This window comes from Rhinolophus ferrumequinum, chromosome 2 (assembly GCF_004115265.2).
Source record: "Rhinolophus ferrumequinum isolate MPI-CBG mRhiFer1 chromosome 2, mRhiFer1_v1.p, whole genome shotgun sequence".
Lineage (NCBI taxonomy): Eukaryota > Metazoa > Chordata > Mammalia > Chiroptera > Rhinolophidae > Rhinolophus > Rhinolophus ferrumequinum.
In genome coordinates, this window is record NC_046285.1 from 40098793 (window position 1) to 40114276 (window position 15484).

Sequence of the window (15484 nt, forward strand, 5' to 3'; positions counted from 1 at the left end):
CCCCAATAAATCTAGTACCCACCTGACACCATACGTCATTATTATAATACTATTGACTATATTCCTTATGCTATACAAAATAGTCATTTTGTATACTGCCACTGTTTTGTAACTACCACTTTGTACTTCTTAATCTCTTCCCCTTTTTCACCAACCCTCTCAAGCCCCCTACCATCTGGCAACTGTCAAAATGTTCTCTGTATCTATGAGTTTGTTTCTGTTTCATTTGTTCATTTATTTTGTTCTTCAGATTCCACATATAAGTGAAATCACATGGCATTTGTCTTTCTCTGCCTGATTTGCTTCACTCAGCACAATACCCTCTAGGTTGATCCACGTTGTTGCAGATGGCAAGATTTCATTCTTTTTCATGGCTAAGCAATATTCCATTATATATTTGTACCACCTCTTCTTTATCCATACATCCAGTGATGTATACCCAGGTGGCCTCCACATCTTGGCCACTGTAAATAATGCTGCAGTGAACATATGGATGCACGTGTCCCTTCAAAGTAATGTTTTGGATTTCTCTGGATAAATACCCAGAAGTAGGATTACTGGGTTCTTCTTTGTCTCTTGTTATAGCCTTTGTTTTAAAGTCTATTTTAAAGACTTCTGGTATAAGTCTTGCCACCCCAGATTTTTGTTTGTTTGTTTCCATTTTCATGAAATCTTTTTTTCCATCCCTTTACTTTCAGTCTGTGTGTGTCTTTCGATCTAAAGTGAGTCTCTTATAGTCAGTCTATGTATGGGTCTTGTTTTCTTCTCCATTCAGCCACATTTTGTCTTTGGATTGGAGTATTTAATCCATTTACATTCAAAGTAATTGTTGATACATATGTAATATTGCCATTCTATTACTCATATTTTTTATCTTTTTTCTTCTTCCTCTTAAAGAAGTTCCTTTAATATTTCTGTAATACTGGTTTGGTGGTAATGAATTCCTTTAGCTGTTTCTTCTCTGGGAAGATCTTTATCTATCCTTCAATTCTAAATGATAGCTTTGCTGGGTAGAGTAATCTTGGTTGTAGATCCTCGCTTTTCATCACTTTGAATATTTTCTGCCAATCCCTTCTGGCCTGCAAAGTTTCTGTTGAGAAATCAGTTGATAGTCTTATGGAGCTCCCTTGTAGGTAACTATCTGCCATTTTGTTGCTGCTTTTAATACTCTTTCTTTGTCCTGAACTTTTAGTATGTTAATTATGAAGTGTCTTGGTGTGGGCCTGTTTGGGTCGATCTGGTTTGGGACTCTCTGCACTTCCTGGGCTTGTATATCTGTTTCCTTCACCAGGTTAGGGAAGTTTTCAGTCAGTATTCCCTCAAATAGGTTTTCAATCCCTTGCTGTCCTTCTTCTCAGGACTTCTGTTCAGCTAGACTTCAGACAACTCTTAATGATGGTTGTTCTGTAGTTTAGTTGTAATTTTGATGTGGTCGTGAGAGGATGCAAACACAAAATTTACTTACTCCACCATCTTGACCAGAAATTCCTGTCCCACATTTTTCTGGTTAATTCCTACTCACGCTTTAGGAAAATATTTCCCCTGAAATTCTATGCTGTGCACTTCTACAGGAATTTGAATGTTAATTCAATGGCTTGTTTACTTGGCATTCCAAGTGCAAACCTGTGATCTCAGTGACGGCAGTGACTATGTCTACACTGCTTGGTGACACATCTCCTGTGCCCTGAACAATGCCTGGCACAGGAGGGGTAGTCAAATATTTATTGAACGAGCAAAGTTCATCCTAAAGTAGCTAGAATCTAGACTGTATATTGTTCTGTATTCCTGGCCTGCCAATTATTATACTTCTCTTCAATATTTTCCCATGTTTTTATTGGAATTAAAATTTTCAATATAAAATTTAGATCATAAACTAAAACAAGAAAGCATATATGGATTTATGTATATATGTATTTGTGTCTCAGCTATTGTTGGCATAATGAAATTGGTAAGATGAGATCTGTAAAGCACACTTCTTAGAAAAGTGCTCTGAATACAAAATGCTGAGAATCTAAAAGTAAAGGAATAAATAGCTCCCAAGGGGTAAACTGCTCTTTTCAATGAGATGAATGAACTCTTCCAGGGAAGCAGGAAGCCAAGTTGTAAAAGGAAATTAACATCCTACAAGAGATGGACAATATAACCTCCTCCTTTGCCGGAAGTGATAGGGCTTATACGTATGTCTCCACACACCGAAAACAGACAGACAATAACTGATTGATTGGTGAATGTGTGGGAGTGGACAGCTCCAAAGCCCGGGTGGGACAGCTCTGTCTTCTGCTCTGCCTGGTGCTCTGCAGGTCACAAAACACTGTCACCCACAGACGAGGGAAGTATACAGTCTGGGTGTTACTCTTCCCATTCTACCATTGAGGAAACTGAGGCCCAGAAAATTTAAGTGAATTATCCGAGGTCACCCAGATAGTAGATGTGAGTGTGAGAAATAAAATCCAGGTTTACATACCTTTCTTCATTGTAGCATAAGTTTATAAAGATCATTTTCCAAGGCTGAATCAGGTAAAGGGAATTTTAAAAAGTCACTTTAATAACTACAGCTATTATTTTCATGATTAACTTTTTAAAAAAGAAAAGTATAGCCTGTGATTGAAGCAGCTCAGTTTGCTACAGTTGTTAGGAAAAGCTTGGGATAGAATACTTCCTTTAATAGGACTTTCTAGCATCTAATAAGAAAAAGACTCAGAACAGCAAGTCCACTTTGCTCAAGGGCAGGTGTTTTCATACAGCAGTCTCATAATGAGCTCTCCCAGCAGGCCTGCCTTCACCCAGCAGGAAGGGTCTTGGCAGGTAGGTACAAGTAGAAGATAAGTTGAGGTCAGAGAATGGTACAGAGTCTTAGAGAATGACCTTATTGCTTAAAAATTCTACAAATGTAATGCTATGGGTTGATTTATGTCCCCCCAAAATATATGTTGAAGTCCTAACCTCTGAGACCTATGAACATGACCTCATTTGAACATAAGGTCCCTGCAAATCTAATCAAGTTCAGATGAGGTTATTAAAGTGACCCATGACCCAGTAGGACTGAAATCTATAGAGGAAGTGGTCAATTTGAACACAGACATGCACAGAGAGGAAAACGGCATGTGGAGACAGAGACACACAGAGAAAACACCATGTGACAACAGTGGCAGAGAGGGGGCATCTACAAGCCAAGGAGAACCAAGGATTGACAGGACAACACCAGAAGCTAGGAAAAGGCAAGGATGGATTCTACCCAAAGTCTCAGAGGAGCATGATCCTGCTGACACCTTGATTTCAGACTTCTAGCCTCCAGAACTGTGAGAGAATAAATTTCTGTTATTGTAAGCCACCCAGTTTATGGTACTTCGTTACAGCAGTCCTAGGAAACTAACACACCTAATAACACAGAATCTAAGCTGGCACATTACTATTCCGGGCACTCCCAGCTTCATCTGCGTCCCCTGCCTATATCTCCTTTTTCCAGGGTACAGCAATGGAGAAATGAGCCAGGTTAATGAGACCAAAGACAATGCAAAGTTCTGCAGCTGGCTGAGACAGAAAAAGAGGCATCTAATAGCCAGTGCTTCTTCAGCACCACATCCTAAAATACATAGCTCCTCTGTCTCTCACTCTTTCTCCCTTTCTCCCTTCCTCGCTTTTCCAGGAAGGGAGAAAGAGAAAGAAAGAAAAACTGTATATTTTAGGATATATCATATATACATATATATATACATATATATATATACACACACACACATATGGATATATACACAGAGGGTGCCAAAAAAATGTATAGACAATTTAAGAAAGGTAAAAACTGTATTAAAATTGTAATACTCAATATATACCAATAACAAAAGATGAACACAAGTCACCTTTATACATTTTTTGGCATCCTCTGTATGTATGTCTGTGTGTGTATATATATATATATACACACACACATACACACACATACTTATATGGATATATATATATATATGTGTATATATATATATATATATGGTGCTAAAAAATGTATACACATTTTAAGAAAGGAAAAATCTGTATTAAAATTGTAACCATATATACCGATAACAAAAGATGAATACAAGTCATGTTTGACTTCTACAATTACAAGATGTGCTCAAAGTGGTTACCATCAGTGTAATTTTAATACAGTTTTTTCCTTTCTTAAAATGTGTATGCATTGTTTGGCATCCTCTATATATATCCACCCACACATATACATACATGAAGATAGATAGATAGATAGATAGATAGATAGATAGATAGATAGATAGATAAATATAGATAGAGGTATATGGATAGACAGACAGCTGGATAGATAAACTGTAATCAATGAAGTTGGCATAAGCAGATCAAGCACTAGAGTAAGGACAGACTATGGCAAAATGAACCAGGAGATCAAGAAGACTGTGTTTGGGGACTGAGTGTATGTCACATCCCTGAATAACAAAGAGCCTGTACAAAGAACACATTGTCGCTCAGAAGAAAGCAAATACAAAGACCACGTCATGGCTTCTTTTTTATTATCATTATGAAATACTTTAGACATATAAACAAGCATAAAAATAATGTAACAAACACCTATGTACCCACAACTCAGCTTAAGAAACAAAAAGACAATTAGGGTTTCCTATTTACCACCACCCATCCTCTTCCTTCATCCCCAAAGGTAACCATTTGGGGGAGACAATTCTTCATAGGTCTCTTGATTTCTGCACACCTTACAAGAAGGCAATGACTGAAATTTTTTGTATACTATCATTTCAAAGATATAGGGAACAGCCTCAGAAGATAGAGACAGTTTCCCTCTCTAAAGCAAAGTTCATGCAAGTTTACTACCCATTATAAAAGATATGGGTTCCCTAAGCTCTTGGTCCCTGCTCATGTGCACCAGGCAGGGACCCACTACATGTATGTAGACATTCATCAGGGCTCATCACATTACCTTCATGATACTTGGGGACAAGAGGAACTGATGCAAATATGATGATGCTCATGCAGCTTATTGTGACAAGAGTAATAAAGCCCTTTGTCTTTAGCCCAGAAGTCTGTGTTTTCTATCAGTATTGATGAAACTGTGGCAAGTCGGCTAAAGTCTCAGAGTCTTCAAAGCTTTTGAAAACCATTATCTTAAATTTATATTTGTCATTTATCATTTCTATGTATGTAGGTTTTACTGAAGATGTGTATATAAAAATATAATATTATTTTGCTTATTTGCAAAGTTTACATAAATGGGATCAGGTAGTATGTATCCTTCAGCAACCTGCTCTTTCTCTCAATTTATCTTCTTGAATTATCTGTCCTGATCCATAATCTAGTTTATTCATTTTTAACCACTGAATAGAATTTTATTGTATGAGTACAATTTACTTATTTGTACTCCTGTTCTTTAGGTTATTTTTGTTGCTGTTTATGTTGTTTCCAAATTTTATTATTGCAACCAATGTTTTCAATGAACATTCTTGCTCATGATTCCTTGTGTATATGTAAGAGAGTTTTTCTTGTGTATGAACTTAAGAGTGGAAATGCTGGAATGTAATGTGAATTCATCTTCACCTTTAGTAGACATTCCCAACTTGGTCTCTGAAGTGGTTATACCAAATAACATTTTCATAACACTATGCAAGAGTTCCTGTTTCTCTACATCCTTGCAAATGTGGTATTGTCATAGTTTCGAGGCTTTAACCTTTCTGATGAGTATAAAGTGCTGAACGTCTTTTCACATGTTCTTTGATCATCTTTCTCCTCTTCAGTTGCTGTTTATATCCTTTATCTATTTTTCTATTGTTGTTCTTTGTTGTTGTTGTTTTTCTTATGAGTATTAGGGGGTGTTTTATATATTCAAGATACGGATATTTTGTTTTTTTGCACATGTAGAAATAACATCTCATAGTCTGTGGCTTGTCTCTTCCCTTTATGTTGGAGCTTCACAGTGGAATGGTAGGAGAAGCTTATACCCATAGTGGTGTTCGGTGGAGCCGGGAATTCAAAATGGTGGTGATAGCATGCTGTCTGACCAAGCATTATGTGGAGACTATGATACAAGATACTTGGGTTCTAATCATGATTCGTCCATAGCTGAGTATCTTTGGGGAAATCACATCACTTCTATGTCTCAGGTTTGTCTTCTATAAATGGAACCTTTGAACTAGATGATCTCCCTGAGCACTTCACCAGATTTAAGCTTCCCTAATACTATGAGTCAAGGTCATGTGCACCAGGCAGGCAGCAGCAGGACCTATGTGGATGAGCCCAACTTCACTATAACTTGGGAAGTGACTGACCAGCTTCTGTGTTGTTTTCCCTGACTCCCCGACGTGAGTAGCCACTTAGTCCTCTGTGTGCCCACAGTACCTGATCACATTGAGATCGTACTAACATCACATTATACTGTTGGTGATAACACTATTTGTCTCTCTAATTAGATCATGAGCTCCTCCAGAACAGGGCTGTCTTTAGTATATCCCTGGCACCTCCCATAGCTCTTGACTCAGTGAATGTTTGATGAATGATAGAGGGAACATGGGAGGCTATGATGAAAGGAGGGAAGGAAGGAAGGAAAGAAGGAAGGAAGGAAGGAAGGAAGGAAAGAAAGGAAGGAAGGAAGGAAGGGAAGAAGGGCAGGAGGAAGGGAGGAAAGGAGGAAGGGCGCAAGGAAAGACTGAAGAACCTAAACACCTCCAAGATTTACACCCAGTGAACATAACAGAGTTACTAAATCATTAGGTAACATTATACGTTAGGAAAAGGAACAATTAGCAGATACTATTATAGCTATTTTACAAGTGGAGTCCGTCTTTTTAAGATCACATGGGAAAACAATGGTGTACTTAATAATGGAAACAAATAATCTCTGATTCTTAATCTGATGTTGCAACTAATAGAGCCTACAGTCTCATTGCTTTAACAAAACCAAACTAGATTTTGAATTAAATTCATTTTCATTCTCTTTATGCAATAGAACTGTATTACTTATAATTTTGAACTTTTCCCTACTGACATGTTTTAAAAGATTAAAAAGGGAGTCTCTAAGCTTTAAGACCTTTCATAGTCATGATCTATACCATATCAGAGATGGGGATACTGAAATAATTCTTGTCCCTTAGCTATAATACAATTCAGTGCTTGTAATAAACAGAAGAAGAAAACAAGATCTACGTAATAAAAATGCTGTTGTCATGACAACAGGAAGAAGCAACAAGAAGAAAAATCTTGGCTCTAAAGAATGGTTTGTTACAAGGTGTCAGGGTTCATTATGCACGGTCAATACCCTATTCTTCATCTAGCTTTGCCTTTACACAGCTTACTTCACTGTACAAATGTAATCCAATTTTCTCAGTTGCACATTAGCTTCTGGAAAGGCAAAACAAATTTTGACAGGGCTCTTTATCCTTTCCTGGGGGTGCTGCAATATCTGTTCATCTTGAAAAACTGCCCAATGTCTTCTATCTCCTGCTTTAATATATTTTGTTGCAATTTATTAAGCTAGTATCTCTGACTTTGTTTTTATTATAATTAGTAAGGTCATTATTAAATAATAAAAAAGTAAGTGGATTACGAGAGGCAGATCAGGAATAAAATTAGGGTGTGGAGACGAGCAGTAGCGTGGGGTAACTGTGGCAGTGATATGTCTGTTCTGCTCTTCTCCCAGCAGACCTCATTCCTGCCAGCCCAGATTCAGCCCTAGGAGAAGCCAGCTTCCAGATATTGAGGAGTTGCTAACAGATGGGATCATCCGTCAGATGGGTTTTTTGAAACAGTGCTTCCCAAGGTGTAGGCTCCTGTCCATATGCACCAAAATCCCCAGCATGCTTGTTATAAAAAGCACATTTTAAAGTCCTATTCCTGATCTGCTGAATCAGAAATGCTGGGGGTAGGCTTCAGGGATCTGCATGCTAAAACACACACTAAGATTTGAGAATCACTGCCTTAAAGTGTGAGGGTAAAAAAAATGGAGGGAAATACCTTCTGGTACTAAGTATCTAAGAAGGCAGGAGGAGGCTAAATCCTAGGTAAAGAAAAGGGAAGCAAACAAGCTAAAGGTGAAGCTTGCCTAGTTCACAGCTTTCCTTAAGTTTTACCACAGTTCTGACTACAGTAGATTTAAACTGGACTGAAGTGTGCTCTGCAAACATACACTGTATAATGCTGGTGAGTGTTTGTGTTATCAATGTCAAAGGTGAGCCTGCTTCTAAGCTAATTCATTCTGTCAGCTCTAGAAATGCCAAAGATGATGTTTACAGCTTCCTAGAAGAGCCAGGCAGGTAAATTAACAGTTAAAACACAGTAAGGTCCACAATGTGATACCACTTCACAGGATGGTTATAATTAAGAAGACAGACAACAATAAGTGTTCGCAAGGGTGTGGAGAAATTGGAGCTCTTATACATTGTGGGTAATGTAAATTGCTGGAATGTAAAATGACGCACTTCTTTGTAAAACATTTTGGCAGTTCCACAGGAAGTTAAACATAGAGTTACTATGTCATTCAGCAATTCTACTCCTAGTATACTCAAAAGAATTGAAAACATGTGTTCATACAAAAATTTGTATACAAATGATCGTAGCAACAGTGTAATAGCCAAACAGTGGAAACAACTAAAATGTCCATCGACTAAAAAACAGATAAGCAAATGTGGTATATTCATTCAATGGAATATTATTTGGCAATAAAAAGAAATGAAGTATTGATACATGCTACAACATGAAAGAACCATGAAACATTATGCTAAGTGGAATAAGACAAATACAAAAGGGCATATATTATTCCATTTATATGTAATGTCCAGAATAGGCAAATTCATAGAGACAGAAATTAGATCAGTGGTTACCAGAGATTGGGGGAAGGAGGGAAGGTGGAGGACTGCTAATGGATATAGGGCTTCTTTTGGGTGGTGATGAAAATATTCTGGAATTAGTGGTGATGATTGCACAGCTCTGTGAATATACTAAAATCTATTGACTTGTATACATTGAGTGAGTTGTGTGGTGTGTGAATTATATGTCAATTTTTAAAAATGATGGAAGAAATGTCCAAGAAAAAAGTAGTAAATTTGACTATGTGAAAAAAAAATGCTTTGTGATAATCTATAAGAAAAACTTACTATTTTCTTCTACTCTCACTCACAATACTTGTGACATCAGATGTGGGTTTTCCATAGATCAAGCAATTTTGTGACACCAGCTGAATGTCCTACAATTCAATTCAGTTCTCACACTAGGTACCAGGTGCTAGTATCAGATCTCATAGGTTACGGGTTCACGGCCACAAGACAGTGGCAAGAACACAAGAACGCCAGTGGCTAGTCCAGGTTTTCACCAATGCTTCTGACCAACCTGCTATAAATCAGAGGTTCCCGTGCCCCCTCCCCTCCAGGTTCGATTGCTTTGCTAGAGCAGCTCACAGAACTCAAGGAAACAATTTGTCTATTGGATTACAACCATAGGGAACAGATACATAGGATGAGGTCCATAAAGGTGCTGAGTGCAGAAGTTTCTGTCTCTTTGGAGTTTAGGTGTACCGTGCTCCCAGCTCATGGATATGTTCACCAACCCAGAAGTTCTCCAAACCCTGCATTGTGGGGATTTTTATGAAGGTTTCATCACGTAGGCATGATCACTCATTAACTCAACCTCCAGTGCCCTCCACTTCCCAGAGGAGAGGGGGTTGGAGGTGAAAGGTCCAACGTTCTAATCACGGCTCAGTGGGTCTTTCTGGTGACCAGCTTCTATCCTGAAGCCCTCCAGGAGCCCACCAAGAGTTCTTATTAGAACAAAGGAGACTCCTCTCACCCCGGAAATCCCCAGGGGTTTAGAAGCTCTGTCGAGAACCAGGTCAAAGATCAAATATTAGAACAAAAGATGCTCCTAGTGCTCTTATCACTTAGGAAATTATAAGGGTTTTAGTTCTGTGCTAGGAACTGGGGGCAGAGACCATATATGATTTTTCTATTATTTCACAGTGGTGTTTATATACCATATAGAGGTCATCAGAGGCCCTATATGGCGTCCCCCTAAAGGAGGGACACCGACTTATTTGGTAGGATAGGGCAATATCCAAGAAGACTTCCCACAGAAGGACTTCAGGAATAAGGATATCCAAAGGCCAGTTCCTGGAAACATAGCCCTTTTGAGATACAGCAGATAATTGGGCGGGGAATTGGCAGGCAGGCAAATTAACTAGAGAAGAAGGCAGTGATCAAGACAAGCCTTGAGGGATTGGAATCAGTGGAGAAAAGAGAGACAAGTTAATTAGTAGTGCTGGAATAACTGAAGAGCCAGATGAAAAAAGATAAAATGGAAATCATTGAGCATACCATACATTACTATTAATTACAGAAATAAAACCATAAAATGCTAGATGAAAATATAGGCCTCAGTAACCTGGAGTGTTGAAAACTGTCTTGACGCTGACTCAAAACCCAGGGAAAAGATTAAGAAATTTGGCTACTGGAATCCAGTCAAGCCTTTAGTTTTAACTACCAGTTTACAGGAAAAACAGGAGAGAAAGGAAACTGTTCGATGTCACCCACAGGGTGCCATCAGCACAATCTAGAATGTGGGTACTTCAGATTTGTTCTGCTGCTTTGTGAGCAGCTTTCTTTAACAAATAAACGTGAAACAAATAAAGAAAAGGATAGAGTGGTATCTTTGGATTAAAAGAGACTCAAAAGAAATATCAACCAAGTGCAATGTGTGGATCTTGCTTGTACCCACATTTTTAAAAAAATTTTTAAAAAAGCAATTTTTGAAACTAATGAAATTCAAATGCTGTGTGGATAAGTGGATAATCTTAAAGAATTATTAATTTTATTAAGTGCAGTAATGGAAGTGTGTTTATGTTAAAAAGGGGAGGCCTTACCTCTCAGAGATATAAACTGAACTATTTACAAATGAAATGGCATGATTTTTGGTATTTACTTTAAAATAGTCTGGCAAGGGTGTGTGTGGGGAATAGGAGATATAAATGAAATTAAATAGTACATTTGTTAATAATTACTAAAGCTAGATGATAAGTATATGAAGATTCATTACACTATTCTTGCTACTTTGGGGTACATCTGAAAATTGCAGAGCCACTGGAGGCCTTCTCGGCAGGAGAATGACAAGATGAAATTGGCAGCTGAGGAGCTATGGCCCTCAGAATGAGAAGACTAAATAGGGTGCTGCCATGGAAGGACACGGTGATAAGGACCTGAACTATGAAAGTGTCATTGGGAGTGGAGGGGAGGAATTGGACAGTATGAAAGGAGAACTTGGTGACCTAAAAACTGAGAAAACTAAAGGAATAGGAATCAAGGATGACTCTCAGGTGTCAGGCTTGGATGAATGGCTGTATGATGGGGCCATTCACCAAGCAAGGGAATTTAGAAGAGATTAGAGTTAGGAGTGAAGGGAGTGATGGATTCCATTTCTGACGGGTTGCATCTAGAGCTTAGGAAAGACAACTGCACTAGAGTGCAAGGATTTGGCAATTATCAGTTGCAGCCTAATTTCCATGGAAACATGTAGAGTGTAAGCTCAAGAAAATGCTCCCTTTGTGAGAAATCTCTTCTTATCAAATTAACAAATTATTGTTGGACTGTTTTACCCTTAAAAGGAGCAAAGTGGCTTAATCAAAGAGAATGATAAAAGAGAACCAAATAGTAACACGATATCCATGCTGTTCTGTTTCCTCTCAATTTCCGTTTTGAATAAGTGACAGATCTTCAAGGATTCACTTCAGGATTTTCTCATTTCATTTTCTTTCCCCTAATAAAGGAGTTTTCAAGAGAACACTAACACTTTGATACATTAGGGAGAAATAATGATGTGAAAGATCAAATTTTGCTTTTTCTTTTTTACTTTGCTTTCCTTCTATTTTGTTATTTCCATGCTGCATACAGTATGATAAAAACTGAAGGAAAATAGCCAAACCATCTAGATCAAGCGCCATAGTTCAACTTCCTGTCTGTAAAACAGCCATGATAGTATTAAATCCTTGGGTTGACATGTATATTCAGAAGAAGCCAGAAGCTGCTGATAGAAACAAGCAGTTTGAATTAGGGATTGAATTAGGGTGAAGAGAAGAAAACTCAGCCCCTATGGTATTTGTTGCGGGGGAAGCATTGGGCCATCTGCTAGGCTCCAAAAACATGACAGTAACGTTTTGGTTTAAAGCACAGAACGACTTTCCAAAGGGAAATTACAGTTAGTCAGCAATTGAGGCTCTTGTAGCTCTTTAAAAAAAAAAAAAAAAAATTTGTATCTTTAGCATTTATATTCAAATAAGAAAAGGACATTAATACCTTTCTTTTTCTGTTCTGGGCTTACTCTCACGATCTTGTATTGACTGCCCCATTCAAACTCCTCGGCCTGCCCTTAGAAGCTTCCATAATTTGGCTTCACCCAGGACCACTTAAATCAGAATGTTGGCAGCTTGGACTTAGGCATCAGTTTTTTAAAAAAAAATCTCTCCTGGTGATTTGAATGTGGGATCAAGGTTCAGTCCCCTGTGGTTACAATATAAGTGAGGAAAGGACAGCTGAAGCATTTGAATTATCTATGATCAGAAGTAAAGGTGAGATATTAAAGTTTCTCAGAGCTGCAACTTGTAGGGACGGTGTGTGCGCATGTGCATGTGTGGTGTGCATTACCTGTCTCTGCCCTGCCTCACAGGTGAACGCCGTGCGGGTGTATGTGAACAGCTCCTCGGAGAGCCTTGACTACCCGGTGCTTGTCGTGGTTCGCCAACAGAAAGAGGTGCTGTCCTGGCAGGTTCCTCTGCTCTTCCAAGGACTGTAAGTGGGTCTTTTCCCGGACACCTTCACTACATTGGTTTCTTTCAATGTTCTAGACCTTAACTGGTCTTTTCCCTAGTGACAGGAGAAATCTGCCATTTGGAACGTTGACATGTTACACACGCTCATTGCAAACACTGGTGGTGGTGGTGCATACATACCCTGAGAGTTCAGCTCTGATCAATTTTCATCCTCTCTGAAGTTCAGATAAGCACCCTATCTAGAGCTGTAGCACCTGGAAGAACTTTTACCATTTTAATTCTAGAATTAATTCCAGAATTAAATGAATGTCCTGTAGCTCTTGGTTGGTTATTGAGTCATCCACTGAGGACGGAGCTAGGCCCAGCAGTCAACTTAAATGAGTAACAACACCTCCTCCATTCTTCAAAATGCCCACTGAGTGTGCATTCTTCACTCCTTAATATTTATTGAGCACTATTAAGTGATAGGTGCTAGGGATACAACAGTGAGGAAAAACCCAACAAAGTCCCTACCCTCATGGAGTTTATATTTTCATGGGGGAAACTATATAAGGCATTATGGCATTATAAGAAAAATCCAGAGGGCGTTCAGACATGGACAGATAGTACGGTATTAAATCATTTTTAGAGGTTGAGGATGTGAGGATTAAACTACTGACTCTGATAGTCTTGACTTGCATTTTGGGGCTTTCTTTATGCTCCACTTAGCAAAAGCTTAAAGAATAGGAAAAATGGAATCACCTGGTTGTTTTAGCAGGACAGTTTCCTTTTTACAATTTGCTATTTTTCCTTATTCAATTACGAGGATGGTGTAGTGTAATGTAGACACAGACTAAATAAACTGGTCATCACCAAATAGTCCTCACATCCCTATTATCATGTCACAGGACCCTATGCCAAAAACACTGATTTTAAAATCACTATCAATAGCTCCAGTCTGAAATTTAAAATATAAGGGCTTGAAAACAAATTTGGGGAGACGTGAAACACAGTAGGCTCTTTTCCTGCTTGTTCATGGAGTCTCTTTCTCATTCTTGCTGGTTTTTCCCTCCATTGGCTGCTACAGATACCAGAGGAGCTACAACTACCAGGAAGTGAGCCGCACCTTATGTCCCTCAGAAGCAACCAATGAGACAGGACCTCTGGAGCAGCTGATATTTGTAGATATAGCATCCATGGCACCCCTGGGTGCCCAGTACAAGCTGCTGGTTACAAGGATCAAGCACTTCCAACTGCAGTAAGCGGGATTTACTGGGGCCTTTCCCTGTTCACTCGTCTGCTCTTCCTGTGCTTGTGCATGCTCAGTCCAGCTTCCGTCCTTACAGATCAGCACTCTAGAAAGAAATTACCCACTTGGTATATTGTCTTAGCACCTTCTGACCTCTCCAGCAGGGCCTTATATTTTCTGCGCAATAGGGAGGCAGTAGGAGACTGGTGAGACAGGAAGGGTGGTTGACCTCATCAGTGTGTCTGTTCTCGGGGGTCTGTCTGTCTATAAGACAGGAGTGATGAGTGACGGATACTTTTGTATTACTCACCAGTGCCACTCCCCTGAAAGAAGTTTTGTTTTTGTTTTAAGGAACACCTTAAGCTATTTTTCCCCCTTATTGCTATTCCAGTTTTCTCCGTCTAGGTTAGGAATGTCTATAGTAGAAAATGATATATTATCTGGCTTTGTTCTTTGTGCAAAAACTATTTCCTCCTTCTCCTTGCACTTCCATCCTTTGTAACAAAATCAATTGAGATACACAGTCTCACGGTGTTTATATTAGAGGTGGACTATAACAAATTCATTTGGCAGCACTGTCCCCATAGTTGTCTCCCCGAGGTTACTCTCCTAAAATATTGTGTAAATCTGTGTAAAAATTTAAACAGAAAGGCTAAGATTATTCCTTAATAATGCCAGAAACTTCAGGGACTGTTCTGCCCTATCCTACTCTACACTCAAGGCTTTTTTAAGAGTTCAAACCATTTCTTGCCCCTCTCGGTGTTTGAAATAAATTTTAAATAAAAATTATTAAATTGGTTATATTAAAAATTGTTATATCAGTATATAAAAATTAGAATTCATACTCATCAAAAGCATCTCTAAGAGAACCAAAAGGTAAGCCATAGTTTAGCAGAATATATTTCCAACACACATAATGTCAAAGAGCTGACATGCAGAATGTACAAAGAACTCCTACAAATCAATAAGAAAAACACAGGCAAAATCCTGACTGCTGTCCCCATTTACCACCTACACTTCTGTGGCTCTAGCTTCTCATGGGCAAGAATCTTGGAGCCTATGAGTCAGGGCACTTCTCCGGGTGGGGCTGGCACCAGGGGATTGTAAATCTTTATGTCCAGACATAGGTCCATACTCAGCATCACTAGAACAAATAAGCATTCTGAGGCAAAAAAAAAAGAGGAGATCTCAGGAGCAGAAACTATACTTGAGAAAACCATCCTGTGACCTGGACCTCTCACTAGAACTTTGGGGCAGAGACAGAACAGTCTCAGAAAGGTAATCAATGTTTATATTTACCCAATGGGATGTGTATATATATATATATATATATATATATATATATACTATAAATAGACTCAAATATGCCAAGTAAAGACAAAGAATGTCAAGTGGGATTTTTTAAAAAAAGAAACTAAATATATGTTGCTTACAAGAGTACAGCCTTAAATAAAAGAACATATAAATGTTTTAAATAAAAAGATAGTAAAAGAAATACTAAC

The 15484-nt window shown here is 38.5% G+C and overlaps 1 protein-coding gene across 2 annotated transcripts in view; it reads left to right on the forward strand.

Annotated features, from left to right (window-relative positions):
- SIDT1 (SID1 transmembrane family member 1) overlaps positions 1-15484 on the forward strand; it is an 86222-nt gene that overhangs the window by 11459 nt on the left and 59279 nt on the right. For both annotated transcript variants that reach the window (XM_033087509.1, XM_033087518.1), the window contains exons 2-3: positions 12652-12773; positions 13821-13991. In XM_033087509.1, the coding sequence (XP_032943400.1) occupies positions 12652-12773; positions 13821-13991 (293 nt within the window). The remainder of the gene's footprint in view (positions 1-12651; positions 12774-13820; positions 13992-15484) is intronic.